The 15,409-nt window shown below is 41.8% G+C and overlaps 1 protein-coding gene across 1 annotated transcript in view; it reads right to left on the bottom strand.

The window, feature by feature from the left end:
• fat2 (FAT atypical cadherin 2) overlaps positions 1 to 15,136 on the bottom strand; it is a 50,899-nt gene extending 35,763 nt beyond the window's left edge. Inside the window, exons 1-6 of the mRNA XM_084133296.1 lie at positions 14,931 to 15,136; positions 8,039 to 11,332; positions 7,256 to 7,567; positions 5,455 to 5,513; positions 3,982 to 4,293; positions 3,325 to 3,535 (exon numbers count right to left, since the gene is read on the bottom strand). Coding sequence (XP_083989422.1) covers positions 3,325 to 3,535; positions 3,982 to 4,293; positions 5,455 to 5,513; positions 7,256 to 7,567; positions 8,039 to 11,303 — 4,159 coding nt within the window. The 5' untranslated portion in view covers positions 11,304 to 11,332; positions 14,931 to 15,136. The remainder of the gene's footprint in view (positions 1 to 3,324; positions 3,536 to 3,981; positions 4,294 to 5,454; positions 5,514 to 7,255; positions 7,568 to 8,038; positions 11,333 to 14,930) is intronic.
• Positions 15,137 to 15,409: the final 273 nt, after the last annotated feature.

The following is a 15,409-nucleotide window of genomic DNA, read 5'->3' as shown; positions in this document are numbered from 1 at the left end:
CCGCTGGTCCCGTCCAGCTCAGAGCCCTCTTCGCAGCTGGTTCTGTCCAGCTCAAAGCCTTCTTCTTCGCTGGTCCTAACCAGCTCAGAGTCCTCTTCGCCGCTGGTCCTACCCAGCTCAAAGCCCTCGCCGCCGCTGGTCCCGTCAAGCTCAGAGTGCGCTTCTGCTGATCTAGAGAGTGAGCTTCACGTCACTTCTGCTGATCCAGAGACTGTTCACGTCACTTCTGCCGATCCAGAGACTGAGCTTCACGTCACTTCTGCCGATCCAGAGATTGAGCTTCACGTCACTTCTGCCGATCCAGAGACTGAGCTTCACGTCTCTTCTGCCGATCCAGAGACTGAGCTTCACGTCACTTCTGCCGATCCAGAGACTGAGCTTCACGTCACGTCCGCCCGTCAAGTGTCTCGTCCCGCCGAGACTGAATCTGTTCCTGAGCCTGAAACTGATCCGGATACTGAGCTTGAATCTGTTCCTCTTCCTCTTTCTGCGCCTGTGTCTCCAGACACGATGACCTCCGCCACCGAACCAGTGTCTCAGGACAAGATGGCCGACTCCACGCCTGTGTCTTCGGACAAGATGGCCGACTCCACACCTGTGTCTTCAGACAAGATGGCCGACTCCACGCCTGTGTCTTCGGACAAGGTGGCAGACGCCACGCCTGTGTCTTCGGACAAGATGGCCGACTCCACGCCTGTGTCCTCGGACAAGATTGCCGACTCCATGCCTGTGTCTTCGGACAAGATGGCCGACTCCACGCCTGTGTCTTCGGACAAGATGGCCGACTCCACGCCTGTGTCTTCGGACAAGATGGCCGACTCCACGCCTGTGTCTTCGGACAAGATGGCCGACTCCACGCCTGTGTCTTCGGACAAGATGGCCGACTCCACGCCTGTGTCTTCGGACAAGATGGCCACCGCCGAGCCAGTGTTTCAGGACAAGATGGTCTCCGCTGAGCCGGTGTCTGTTCCTGTCCCTGTGTCTGTTCCTGTCCTTGAGCCGGTGTCTGTTCCTGTCCTTGAGCCGGTGTCTGTTCCTGTCCCTGTGTCTGTTCCTGTTCCTGAGCCGGTGTCTGTTCCTGTGCCCTGGCCGCCTGAAGGGTCGTCTCCTCCCTGGCCGCCTGAAGGGTCTTCTCCTCCCTGGCCGCCTGAAGGGTCGTCTCCTCCCTGGCCACCTGAAGGGTCGTCTCCTCCCTGGTCGCCTGAAGGGTCGTCTCCTCCCTGGTCGCCTGAAGGGTCGTCTCCTCCCTGGTCGCCTGAAGGGTCGTCTCCTCCCTGGTCGCCTGCACAGCCTGCTCCGCCCTGGCCGCCTGCACAGCCTGCTCCGCCTGCACAGCCTGCTCCGCCCTGGCCGCCTGCACAGCCTGCTCCGCCCTGGCCGCCTGCACAGCCTGCTCCGCCCTGGCCGCCTGCACAGCCTGCTCCGCCCTGGCCGCCTGCACAGCCTGCTCCGCCCGCTCCGCCCTGGACGCCTGCACAGCCTGCTCCGCCCTGGTCGCCTGCACAGCCTGCTCCGCCCTGGCCTTCCGCCCTGCCGGAGTCTTCAGGTCCCCTTCCGCTGCACGGGCCTGGCCCTCCGTCCCGCCCCCGGGTCCGCCTCCGCTCCACCTCCCTCCTGGACACTTTTAGGAGCGTCTGGAATCCGCTCCTTAAAGGGGGGGCTATGTAACGATCACCAGCTGAAGCTGCCCTTGTGAGCCACCAGAGGGCAGTCCACATCAGACTATCATATTCACTCACTAACTACATTTCCCATAACTCACTGCCCGGACTCATCATCACTTATCACTGATCACATTCACCTGTACCTCATTCACTGATTGCATTCACCTGTCTCATCCTGTTAGTCTGTCTATATATACCTTGTTCATTCATTCACTCACCGCGAAGTCTTGTTAAGTGTTACACTGCTATTCTGAGCGTTTCCCTGGTTGTCTTGTTTCTTGTTTTTGGATATCTTGCCCTGTTTCCTGGATTACTCTCATGCCTCTGGTCCCTGGATTACTCTCTTGCCTCTGGTCCCTGCCTGTTTTGTTTCTTTGTTTGTTTCTTTGTTTTGGACTGCTTTCCTGTGTATGACCCTAGCCTGTATGTTGGATTACGCCTCTGGATTGCCCCACAAAATAAAGCTGCATTTGGATCTCCTACTTCGTGTCTCTGAGCAGTACGTGACAACTGCACAGATTTTTAATCTAATATTCTAATCAAATGTGAATATTTTTTTCTTTTTGCCCTGCTGTTTGTAATTCATTGATTTTATTTAAATTATAGAATATTTAATGTTTCAGTAAACAAATCAACTATACACTGTTAAATCAGAAATCTAAAGTAATAATCCATAACTTGTATATTCATAATATTTGTTTGTTTTTTCCGTTGGTTTTCAAGCAAATTAAATAGGCGTAGGCGTAGGGTAACTATGAATTTATTTAATCACATCACTTCTAACTGTCTGGCTTAATTTAGAAATCCCCAAAGGTACAGAATTACATTAAAACTCATCATTCAAAGCACAAAGTGAATGATATTAAACCATGAATATGACCTAACCTAACATTAATAATCATCACAGCATTATGCAAGACAAATTCAGAGCAACATATATAAGATCTGAAATGTACAGTATGACTGAGTCTTTTTCATCAAATTGACTACAGTTATCTGGTTAAAATATAATGTGTTCGTATCTAAGAGTAAGATAACGTATTTAAATTAATGCAGGCCTCGCTGTCATTATATCATATTCAGTAGAACCATGCTGAGATAAAACAAGTTCTGAATCCACAGGTAAACTTTCTTCCTTGATTCATTTTCCCTCCCTACTACAAATGCTTCTGATTTATTTCAACTGAAGCTCATTTCTCTCGGAGTGAGTCTGCAGGGCTGAAGGTAAGAATGTGGGGAGTAGAGAGAAGGTCAGGTTCAGCCCTTAACTGCAGGCGAATGTGTGCTGCTAGCACAGGCACAGAGAGACTGATGGCAGCTCCTCTGGCGCTCTGGCTTGTCATCTGAAGAAATGTGTCACTGCTAAGATCTACCTCCTGGCACAGATCTTATCACAGAGAGGGAAGCTATAGCACCCCCTACATGCTATACTGGACCATGTGCCCATGACGTTGTTTTTCTCTTTTTTTGCATAGCTATTTTATAAAACATGAATTTATAGGCCTACTCTACTGTTAAAGCAAAATTTTCCACTCTTTGTTTTAAACATAAACATCACTAAAAGTAGTTTGATTTATGCTTACCGCATTGACTGTGAATCTTGTTTACGTTCATTTACTGTAATGAGCAATGGTGTGGTAAATGATAGAGCCTTGCTTACCGGTTATGTCAAAAAAGTGCAGGCTCTTTGAGATCTCTGTTCGGATGATTCCCACCATGTCAGAGACGGGATCTGTCTCCATCACCACATAGTTGAAGGGCGGCTCATCAAAAGCCAGTACCTCAGAGCTGGACTCAGGTTGGGGCAGCCACTGAACATGCAGACGGGCCTTAGACATTCTTGGAGGGTTGCCTTGGTCTGTTGCTTGTATCTATGATAGTGAAGGAGAAAACAAAAGGTGAATAAAAGAATTTTCCCCCCTTTTACTGTAATTTATAACTAGATTTACTGGAATATATCATGTAATACTTGTTGGGCAACTATTTTGTTTATGTTTGTAGAATGTTTTACTAGGGTTATACCAAATTAAATTGTACTTACTCAAATAAGTACTAAGTAAAATTCATTAACTACATGTACTATAGAGTTACGATTAGGGTTAGGGTTTAATTCAGGGTTAGTTACTTGTAATTATGCATAGTTTACCATTATTACTATAGTAATTACATGTAGTAACATGTAACTATGTCACCTTAAAATAAAGTGTTACCAGTGCTCTGAATTTGCACAAGTCACTTCTGAATTGAAACAAAATATTGTAAATCACACTTATTAACTGTCAACCTAAAAGTTCACAGCCCTAGATTGTTTCCATACCGTCAGAATACTGTAGTTGCCCCGAATAAACTCTCCTCTAGCTGTCACCACCCCGGTCTCAGGATGGATATCAAAACGATCGTCACTGCGGTCTTCCAGGCTGTACGTGATCATGCCATTAGGCCCCACATCGTCATCACGGGCCACCATCCTGTAGATGTCCTGAGGCTCCTCCGTGCTCTGCTGTTCAGGTAGTTTTATCTGGAAAAGCTTTTCACTGAACTGAGGGCTATTATCATTCTCATCCAAGACTTCGATGACTACGGTGGCAGTGGAGCTTAATGGAGGAACCCCTTGATCTGATACCATGACCTAAAAAATGGCAGGTGTGGAAAACATCTTTAACATCGTGCACAAATCAAAACCACATCTCTGTCAACTCTCAGAGTGTTAGGCATGGTTATGGATATGACAATGTAGATATGATTGGTCTTGGTGGAATAGATCTGCTATTGCTGCTGCTGCAGAGCAAGTACTGAGACTTGTCAATACATACACACCACGCTGCTGTGAACAAGTAAGATATTCTACTGGTGCACAAAAAGCATATTAAGGGTTTCTTAAAGTGCGCTGCAAATGCTATAAGTATAAGATTCAAGTATTTGAAGGTTAAGCAGCGAGCTCATTGGCTACTGATACAGCAGGAACCAATCAGCTGTGCCCTAACAGTATATGACAAAGGAATTAATCAAACACAAAACTGGCTCTAAGGTTAGCTTAATTAAATTTTACCTTAACATTAAGTAAATACTAAAAACAAAGATATTTATTAAAGTAAAATACAAAAGTCTAAATATAAATATTATAACTGCAATATTCTTTATTTTGGAATATAGAGAATATAGTGGCAGCATTCATATCCATTTCACTTTCCCTCACTGTTGTGAATTTTTTATTCACAAGAATGTTTTCTGAGGGAAGCTCTCCAGAGCAAACATTTGTAACCTCCGTGGCAGAAAAAAGGTTTAGAATGACCACAGAATGTAGTGTAAGAAAAAGTTATTTGTTTATTCAAAGTCACCCCTCAAATTATTAAATATTGTACTGTCCGCCTATATGCATTATGTACTTCATCCAAAATTGAATACTGTTATTTTTTTATAGGACAAACTCTGAACAATCTTCATGAATATCTGGTTCACTGATTTAACAACGACTCAGTGATTTGGTCACATTGGATCTCAAGTTAACAGCACTTTAGGGGAGATCATTATGAGTGAATAAGTTTGCAATTACTCAAAGCTTTTGCATGGCTTCAGAAGACTTGAAATAAGTCAATCACATTTATAGTGTTTTTTTTTATTTGTTTGTTTTTAGCTCAGAGACACTATGAATTGTTATATGGCAAAGACATACTTGAAGGTTTTTTCAAAATTACACAGAAAAAAAAATAGCAGTTTGAAATGACATAGGGTGAGTTAAAAAGGGTGACCTAGGGTGACCTAGTAAACAGAAAGGAGCAAGTGAACCAACCTCAATGATATGCTCTGCTTTTTGTTCCCGGTCCAGAGCAGCAAGGGTGCTGATCACACCTAAACAAACATACAGAGGAAGAACAGACAGGCTGATCAATGCCACCGGCCTCAGATGGATGGCACACCTGTTCGTTCACCCCAGGCTGCCCATTTTACTCTCCCTTCTTCTCACAGGTTTGTTTTTTCAAGCTTTATTTGTTTTGTTCCACAGTTTATATTAGGTCAACCTGTGGTATACAAGCCGTGGGAACAATGGTAATTTTTCAAATCCACGTCAGTGAGGATTTAGCCATCGCTGATATATACTAAAAGACCAGACTTTCCAGTTGCCAAGAAACTGACAGAAAATGAGCCACGGCTTAAGAACCAAAGCATATTGAGAAGTGCAAAAAGCAGTGTTGTGAATTAGTACAAGAGGTTCTCAGACAATCGTTTAAGTGTGCTTCATGCCTCAACAGCTAAATTCAGGCTAAGGGTGGACAAAATGCACTAGTGACAGTGGTTTACCACCGCTGCAATAAACACTTGAGAGTGTCATTTCAGTGGAAGAGACCTGGCAGGGACCCACAGCATCTATCAACCTGTGCGGCACTCAAAACAAACCCTGCTGGGCTTTTATAACAGCCTGTATTTAGGCAGGTGATCCTGAAAGTGTGGTTTTGGCATTAATGCCCACCTGTGGAAAGTCTGCCCTATCGTGCATGGGACAATAGGCAAATGCATGGATTTAAAAATGTCTTTAGTGCTGTTAGCATTCCAAATATTACAAAACAAGCCTTTTTGTCTCTATTCTTGTGTCTTAATCTCCCCTAGAGCATTTGATCATGTAAACTCTGTTCCCAACCCACCCAGGAATTATTTGTCTTACCTACTTACTGACACTAGAAATGGTTCATATCGAATAAATTCTATGGTTTTGTGGTGCTAAGCTGTTGAGGCGGTTAGCTTAGTCAGTATTCATTCTAGTGATTAGTCATCTCCAGCTGTCCTGTCCTGACAAGAGAACTCTAGAGAACTAGTCCCTTTAGCCCTGGGAGAAAGAGGCAAAACCACACTGAAGTGGTATTTGTTGCTGTCTTGAGATGTAGCTTAGATTATATTACACTTTTATATTCATTTAGCATTCTCCTTTATCCTCCAGCACTATACAGTACACGCATACAATATTCAAGGAGCTCTGTCTCTTTTAAGAGTAATGGTTCATACTAACAGAAGTTTTCGCCTCAAACTTCCAGCCAAACCCATTAGCCCTTTAACAATGGAAATGAGAGCACATCTAAAAAAAAATTTGACTGGTATAAAACATCTACAAGTAAGCATTTCAGTGTGATAGATCCTTCATATAATACAACCCAACCCCCTGTCTTCTTTGTAATCCTTGTCTATTAGCTCAGGGTGCGGCAGATGAAACAACAAAAAGACCAGACTTAGTCAAGACAAGTGCAAGCTTGCAACGCTGGTTAATGCGGTTCTAATTTTCATAGTTACTGTTCAAAGGCTAGATTAAGCTGCTGCAAAAGGGTCAGATGTGTTGTGGTTTGTGATTGTGTGACTCTGTGGGCCTGCTAAACAACTATCCTCACCCTTGACACAAAATGACACACTGATCACAGTATTCACAGTAATTAGAGGTCCTATTCATTGTGCCCTTCACAAGGCATACCACCCTTATGTAAAACGTGTGCCTAGACATGTTTAATCGATCCATCAAAGGTTGCATTATCGCATGACATGAATCACCAACGTCAAAACTGATGAACAAGTACTTTTTGACAGGCCATTTGAAGCATAAAGTTTACCTGTTTTTGTGTCTATGGCGAAATATATGCGTTGAGAATCAAGGATCTGGAAAACAAGCTTCCCCTCAGAGGACTTGTCCATGTCTGTGGCAGATACTTTCAGCACAGATTTGTCCTTTGGCAAATTCTCTTGTATTGAGCCAAAGTAGACAGGCTGGGACAGCTCAGGGGGATTGTCATTGATATCCCAAACTTCAATGTAGACCTCAGTCCAGGATACCAGTGGTACAGTGCCCAGATCTTTTGCATAAACTGTCAGCCAATAGTGTGGCACAGCCTCACGATCCATAAGGCCTGCCGTCCGAATAACACCTGCAAAATGAAATGATCCAGAATCACCAAGCGATTACAACAATATACTGCACTGCAGCATTTAACATACAATGAACATACATAACAAGTAACAACATTTTTTTTTTAATTTTTTTTTTTTTATTCTGAAATCACTTCCATAAGCCAGTGTGCACAAGTATTGCTAATCTCAACCCAATAATTATGTATTCAAAGAAAAATAGGTGCATGTAATGTAACAGATGTTAAGGCAGTGGCTTTTGAAATTATTAAAATATTTCAACATATGCAGGAGAAAGCCATGTATCACATTGTCTTTACATATGTTTGGTATGCCTAATGACTGATCTGTAAATCTTTGAACAGGCAATGTTGACCCAAAATGCTGAAGGCAGGTACTGTACAAGAGAAGGTCAGTCATGTCCATGAGGTATTTTCCTATCTAGGTAAATCATGTGAGACAAACTTGAAATATTGTAATCACAAACATACCTGTTTCTTCATCAATCGTGAAGACGCCAAGCCCTGAGCCATCATGGATGTAGTATCTGACTACTCCATCTCGTCCTAGGTCGTTATCTACAGCCGTTAGCGTCAAGACTGAAGTTCCTATTTTAGCATCCTCCATAACGGCTGTGTTATGCACAAAAAGAGTGAAGACAGGCCGGTTCAGGTTTTCGTTGACATCTAACACTTCAACCTCAATGAAACATGAAGACGATAAAGACCGTGGCTTTCCATGGTCTACAGCTCGAACAGTTAGATTATAAGACTGCTGCCTTTCAAAGTCCAGTTCACTCTCCAGAGTCAAGCAGCCTGTGGATGTATCCAGGAAAAACGTCCCTGCTTCACTGTTCTTTAGGTTGTAGCTTATGAGACCTCCGCTCTCCAGATCAAAATCAAAGCTTTCAACCCACAACAGCACTGTGCCTGGAGGAACATCCTCGGGAACTTTGATCCTGTAGATTGTGGGTACAAACTTTGGAGGATTGTCATTGATGTCCTCCAGTACAACCACCAGATTTACAAATGAGAATAGTTGTGTGTCCAGTTTGGCTTGATCTCTGGCTTCAATTGTCAGGTCATATCTACTAAAGGTCTCTCTGTCTAAAGGCCCAGTTACCTTCACCACCCCTGTAACTTCATCAATTTTGAACAAATCGGTAAAGGTTAACAATGAAAATTGAAATGCTCCATTGTCATCCAAGTCAAAATCGACTGCATTGACTTTGAAGATGCTTTTTTCAACCTCTGTGTTTTCTGGGATGTTCACAACATATCTTGGCTGAGAAAATAATGGAGGATTATCATTTGCATCAAGAACATTAACAGCAAGAAACTTCCATGTAGAGATCTGTGGAGATCCCAGGTCATACACGGTTATGTTGAGAATGTAAAACTCTTTTTGCTCTCTGTCCAAAGCACTGATAATCTTGAGGTCTCCTGTGTTAATGTCGATAGTAAAACATCCATCCTCATTTCCACTGGAAATTGCATAGACAAGCTTTCCATTAAAGCCAGAGTCATTATCAGTGGCATTAAACTGCAACACAGATTTATTGAGAGCAAAGTCTTCCCTGATGTCAAATGAGCTCGGTGTGCCCATGATAAACTTTGGAGAGTGCTGGTTAATTATATGAACATCTGAGATAGACTCGTCTTCTTTGACCGTGAGAGACGGCTTAAATGACTCAATAAGCTTCTCTGTCAACTGCCTAGTAATTCCGGTCTCCTCGCAATATGTGGTGGCACCTTCGCCCTTGTCTGTGATATGTATGGTCACGGTATTGGGATCGGCACTATATTTGCCATCTGTTGCTGTTATTTTAAGTATATATAAATGATTATCTGTGTCTTCATAATTTGAGGGAATTGCCCTAGAAAGTTTAATGGTGCCAGAAACAGGGTCAATTGCAAACAGTCCGTCGTCATTCCCAGATTCTATCCTGTATTTGATCTGCTGCAGCTCATCCAGATCGAGTGCTGACATCTCTGTAATACTCTGCCCCACAGCAAAGTGTCGGGGGATGGAGGCATTGCATGCCACCCGCTCAAACACTGGAGCGTTGTCGTTGATGTTGGTCATGGTGATGGTTGCAGAGCATTCGCTCACTCTGTTAAAAGGGCTGCCGCTATCAGAGGCCCATATTCTCAAGTGGTACCATCTCTTCATGAGCTCATAATCGAACTCCTGAGAGGTCGAAATCACACCAGTCAGTGGGTCTATACTGAAAGGAACGGGACCTGTGTTTGCTATAGCGTATGTCACAAAACCATTGTTATCTTTGTCCACATCAATAGCAGAGACAGCTAAGATGCTTGTTCCGATTGGTACATTTTCAGGTAGAGAAGCCTGGTATGAAGGCAATGTGAACCTAGGGGCATTATCGTTTTCATCAATTATATCCACAACGATACGGGTAACCGCTTCTCCATCATTTGCTGTAACATCAAACTCATAATGAGAGTGCTTTTCAAAATCAAGTGACTGAGAAGTTACAATTACACCAGTTTTGGCACTGATTTTGAATTTATAGCTGTCTGGGTTTTCTTTGATGCTGAAGGTTGTATTTTTGAAACTCAAACCTACAGAGACTCTAACTACATGACTTTTCGGTGGGGAAAATTCACTGAGGGTGACATAGTAGAGTTCTTGTTCAAATGTCAAGGGTTTAACATGAGTAGGAGGAGGGAAATGCACAGTTTGTATTGGTGTTTGCAATACAACACTTCGGTTACTTCTGTCTTTGGCCTGCAGAGAGATGTTTAGTCCAAATGGGTTTTGTGACCAGTCAATCCATTTTGTTGAGACAAGCTGAAAGCCACCATCATGCAAAGTTGATGGAATAATCTGAAAGCACGTAAGTGGATCCCCTTCAACTATACTTAAAGACGCCACTTTCTCTTTCTCCTTGGGTTCCATCTTGATGTTCACACTTATTTTGTCGTCATCCGTTTGCGGACTAACTGCACTAGTGGGTGCAATGAGGGTAAAGTTTTCTGTCACCTTTTGTATGGTCACAACAACCGTTGCTACGTTTCCAAACTTCTGCACACCAGAAATTTTCTTTGTCCTGTCCTCTGCCAGCACTGTAAGTTCATACCGGTCTCTCTGACTGGCGTCAAGTCTCTTGACAAGTGTAACGGTCCCCGTGAAAGGATCAACGGCAAATGGGTGTGATCTAGTGGTGAATGAGTAATAAAAGTCTGCATTGCTGCCAATATCTGCATCTGTTGCAGTCACTCTCACCAGGCTTGACTTGATCGGTGTGTCCTCTTTGATTAGCACATGATAAGAGGCAGGGTAAAAGAGTGGTTTCAGATCATTTGTGTCAAGCACCTGGATCAATACCTTTGTTCTAGCTCGGTTCTCATAGGTACTTTCTGTAGCCTCAACGGTAAGAGTGTAAACGTCTCGTACCTCTCTGTTCAGCACAGCTGAGTTACTGCTTCTGGTTTTGATTCTCAGAAAGCAGAAATCTCCAACGGTTTCCTCCTCGGCTTTGAAAAGGCCATCATCATCACCAGAGACAACCTTGTACTTGATGTCCCAGAAGGTATCAGATAGTATGATGCCCATTCGGACTGGGCTCTCCACATAGGTCCTGGGGGCAGAGTTCTCATAAATGCTCGCATTATACAAATGATTGGTGAACCTCAGCAGAGAGTTGTCTTTAACCAGGCTCCCCTGACATCTGGTTAACATTCCTAGGACTGCTATGACAGTGAGAATTATGGCTGTGTCTGTGAAAGCCATTCTCACCGTCTCAACATGGACCCGCAGACCTGAAGAGAAGGCAAAACAATTTACAATTTATTTCTGACAAGTAGACCATGCTGTGTCAATATATGCTCTTACAATGAGCTGATATGACAAAGTAATATTGCAATGACCATTATATAAACACATACTATAACCTGAAAGCACAAAAAAGGCACGCATACACACACCCACTCATCTCATTGTCCATTCACCTAGTAAAAAACCATAGTCAGCAATTTTTTTCTCCTGTTTTGACATGTCTTGACAAGCTACATTACATTGTTTAACTGTGAGAAGAGCACTAGAACTCTTTAAACCAGGTGATACATTTTCACATGGTAGGCCAGTCTTTTTTAACCAAGTCAACTATAATATGCATATGGAAATGGGACATGTAACCTATGAAGTGCACTGGAACTCTATTGAAAGCAGGCACTAAAATCATATATTTGGGGGGCATCTGACACTGATCTCCCCTCCTTACCCTCTCATTCAACTAAATATTAATCATACCACCCAGCCCAGTTTCAAAAATAAATTCTTCACCTTTACAATATATTCTTTATTAAAAACTAAAAGCAAAGTTAATTTGTTGCCATGATTATTTTAGTTTAGTTTTGGAGTCATTTCAACTTCAGTTTAGTTTTTAGTATTTTCGTTTATTTTCAGCTTTTTACAGTTAAATTAGATTTTACTTTTATTTCAAATAACAAAAATATTTTCATTTAGTTAAATAATCACACTGACTTAAAGTATACTTTCAGAGGGGCCAAATATTCTTTCACTAACTCCCCAAAACTTTATGTCCCTGATTTAACTACAACTGCACTTGTGTTTGGCAACAAATAAAAAAAAAAGGAAACTGTAAAGAAGTTTGTAAAATAAAAAAAAGGCAAGTAGAGCTTATTTAAAGCTTACTCTCTCTGCCAGTCTGCATGACAATTATGTAAATGTATGATAACAGTTTTAACTGCCATAAATCTCTCTGTATGGGGGTGGGGGGGATATGGAGCAATATTTCCTGGAATGCACTGTGAGATAGAGGCAGTAACAAATAATAATCTGTGCCATACTGGTTAAACCTAAAACTGATAAGGAAACCTAGTGTCTCTGCGTGGGTACGTTTCAGGAACAATACTTTAAACTCTTTTGAAATCTCTTGAAATTAAAGTTGTGAAATCCCTCAGGCTGAGTCTGTTAGCAGTAGGATGTGCCGTGTTCTGCCCTCCAGCCTACACTCTCACAGCTACCTGCCGCCACACGCTCAGACGGCCAGCACACACTCGGATCATATTTCACTATCAGTCCTCACTTTGCCAGTTTTGTTAGATGTAATGACATTTACTCTGAACAGTTTAACATGCTATCACTCTTGTAATGTTTCTGTGTAGTAACAAGTCAAATTTAAGTGTAGCAATTAATAAGACTACCTCAAGAAAGTCACATCAAAGCAAACTGTAGCATAACCTATGTTTAAAACGTACTACTGTAAACCACTAGTAAGCTAACAAACTGCACTCTTCATCTATTGTGCATACTGCAATTTTCCACTTTCTTTTTAACAAACCCTACAGGATTTACTTTTACTTTGCACATGTTTAATGCTTTGTGGTGCATGGGTTACTATAGGATTACATTGGCTCTTGCTGTAGGTTTATTGTTTGCAAAAGTTGTGGCCAGAGCCAAGCATCAACATGCCCATGTATGTGTAATTTTAAACAGAGCAGCTATTTCAACTGCGCTGAAGCATTGCGGATGACGTTGAATATAACGTCTTCGCAAAATATTTTTGAACAAGAACTGTCTGCTAATAAGATTATGACAAATGCAGTTGTTTAAAATGAAGCATTCAGTGCATGTATATTTTCTACTGTATGGGACATTAAATATTGAATTCTAACATCATGCACAACATTTTTGTGTGTCAGTAGATCCCATCTATGTAAATGGGCATGAGGACCTCACATAAATACCCTCATGTCCACACCTAACGCCACAGGGAGGCTATTATCTAAATTACTGGGGGGGGCTTCAGAGAATGGATAGTTTAGACAAATGGCTTAATCCTAGTTTACTTGGCCCTGGACACTCAAAGTGTTAGTTCACCCAAAAATTTAATTTCTGTCATTTATTCACCCTCATGTCTTTCAAAACCCGTAAGATCTTGGGAACATGCACAAATGAAAATATATATATTTTTAAATCAGAGAGATTTCTGTCCCTCCATTGACAGTCCACACAACTACCACTTTGACGCTTCAAGAAGTTCATCAAGATCACTTTATACACTGAACATATTTCATTTAGGCTTTTATTCACATATAAACATTCGTCAACTCACACATCAGTTGAGGTAAATGGAAGCTCAAGCATATTCGCTTGATGTGCGAGACGCAGTGAGGTTCATTCTCATGTTATGCAGCACGTTTGAGCTTCAGCAAGAACCAATGAGGATCATTCTCGTGTTACGCAGCACGTTTGAGCTTCTGCAAGAACCAATGAGGTTCATTCTCGTGTTACGCAGCATGTTTGAGCTTCAGCAAGAACCAATGAGGTTCATTCTTGTGCATTAAAGCAAGTGCGGTTGAGCTTCTGTTTATGTTCGCTGATCAATGTTTATATGTGAATAAGCGCCTGAATTCAATCTGTTAATCAAATAAAGCGATCGAGTCTCTTCAGAAAATTTCCGCTCAATTCATATGGATTAGTTTTACGATCTTTTTATGAACTTTTTGAAGTGTAGTTTGAAGTGGTAGTTGCATAGATGTCTATGGAGGGACAGAAAGCTCTCAGATTTCATCAAAAAGATCTTAATTTGTGTCTGAAGATTAACGAAAGTCGTACGGGTTTGGAATGACATGAGGGTGAGTAAATGATGACAGAATTTTTTGGTGAACTAAACCTTTAAGGTGACCACCTTCTTGTGATCGTCAAGATGTCCACCTTCATGCATCACCAACTTCTTATATATATCTTTTATATATATATTTCTTCTTTTATATATAATCTCTAATGACCACACTGTGTTAAAAGCCCTTGATGGATGAGATGGGAAATTACTAGGTATTTAGAAAGAAATAGAATTTAATTTTGAATGAGATTACATATAGGCCCCAGCAATAAAGTGTTCAGAAGAGAGGTCATGTTGTAATTGACAAGTCAAAGATCTGAATTAAGAATAATATTTAATATTATTAATATTATAGTTATCAGAATATTGGTTTGTGTCAACTAAAAAACTGACAATTGTCTTACTATTGTCATTAAAAACATACAGACCTGTGAAGTACACTTGCACAGTCTTCTTCACATTAGTAATTAGTAGCACCAGCTTTCTTGATACCAGGAACTATATATAACAAATATTTATATCTGTATTTAGAAATAGAAAAATAGAGTAACAAGGAGTTACATCTGCTGCACTGTAACACTTCTAACAGCTTGACCCAAAGAAATGCTTACCACAGCAAAATAACAAGATGTATAAAATCCCACAAAGCATCATTAACACACTTTTTTGGATATTCACATATGTAGATTGTGTGCTAAAATCAACTGACAGAAATGAGGCAAAGAAGTTTAGCAAACTGACACCGCGTGTCTGACATCTCAGAAACTCACCTGAGGTCCTCGACTGCCGCTATACATAAAACTTTTCCCAAAGTCCTCACACCTTTGTATTCCAATGCGGAAATAAAACGAATCGCTTTTCATCCATAATGAACACTTAGACTCTGCCAGAAAAGCTAGTGTTGACGGTTCCAGCTAATTTACCATGTTCATGAGAGTAGTTGAGACACCTTACTCCCTGAGGAATCAGGTTGATCTTCTCCTCCCCAATCCTGATGACATTGTCCCTCCCTCTAAAAACCCTCCCCCTCTCCCTAAACTCAGCCCAACACCCATCAGCCATCAGCCGGGCACACAGATTGGGGGCGTTTTTACCCTTTCTCTCTCTCTCTCTGTCTCTGTATATCAGTCTGTTTGTTTTAGGCTTTGGGTGAGGTAGAGCTCTAAATTTTACACAAAGTTAAAATAGTCCTGTTCAAAAGTAAATACACACCTTACAGGTTTCATATTGCTCTAATAGCATGCAACTC

Source organism: Abramis brama, assembly GCF_963993115.1.
Source record: "Abramis brama genome assembly, chromosome: 13".
Lineage (NCBI taxonomy): Eukaryota > Metazoa > Chordata > Actinopteri > Cypriniformes > Leuciscidae > Abramis > Abramis brama.
The sequence above is the reverse complement of the archived record's forward strand: the minus strand, read 5'-3'. Positions and strand labels throughout refer to the sequence as shown.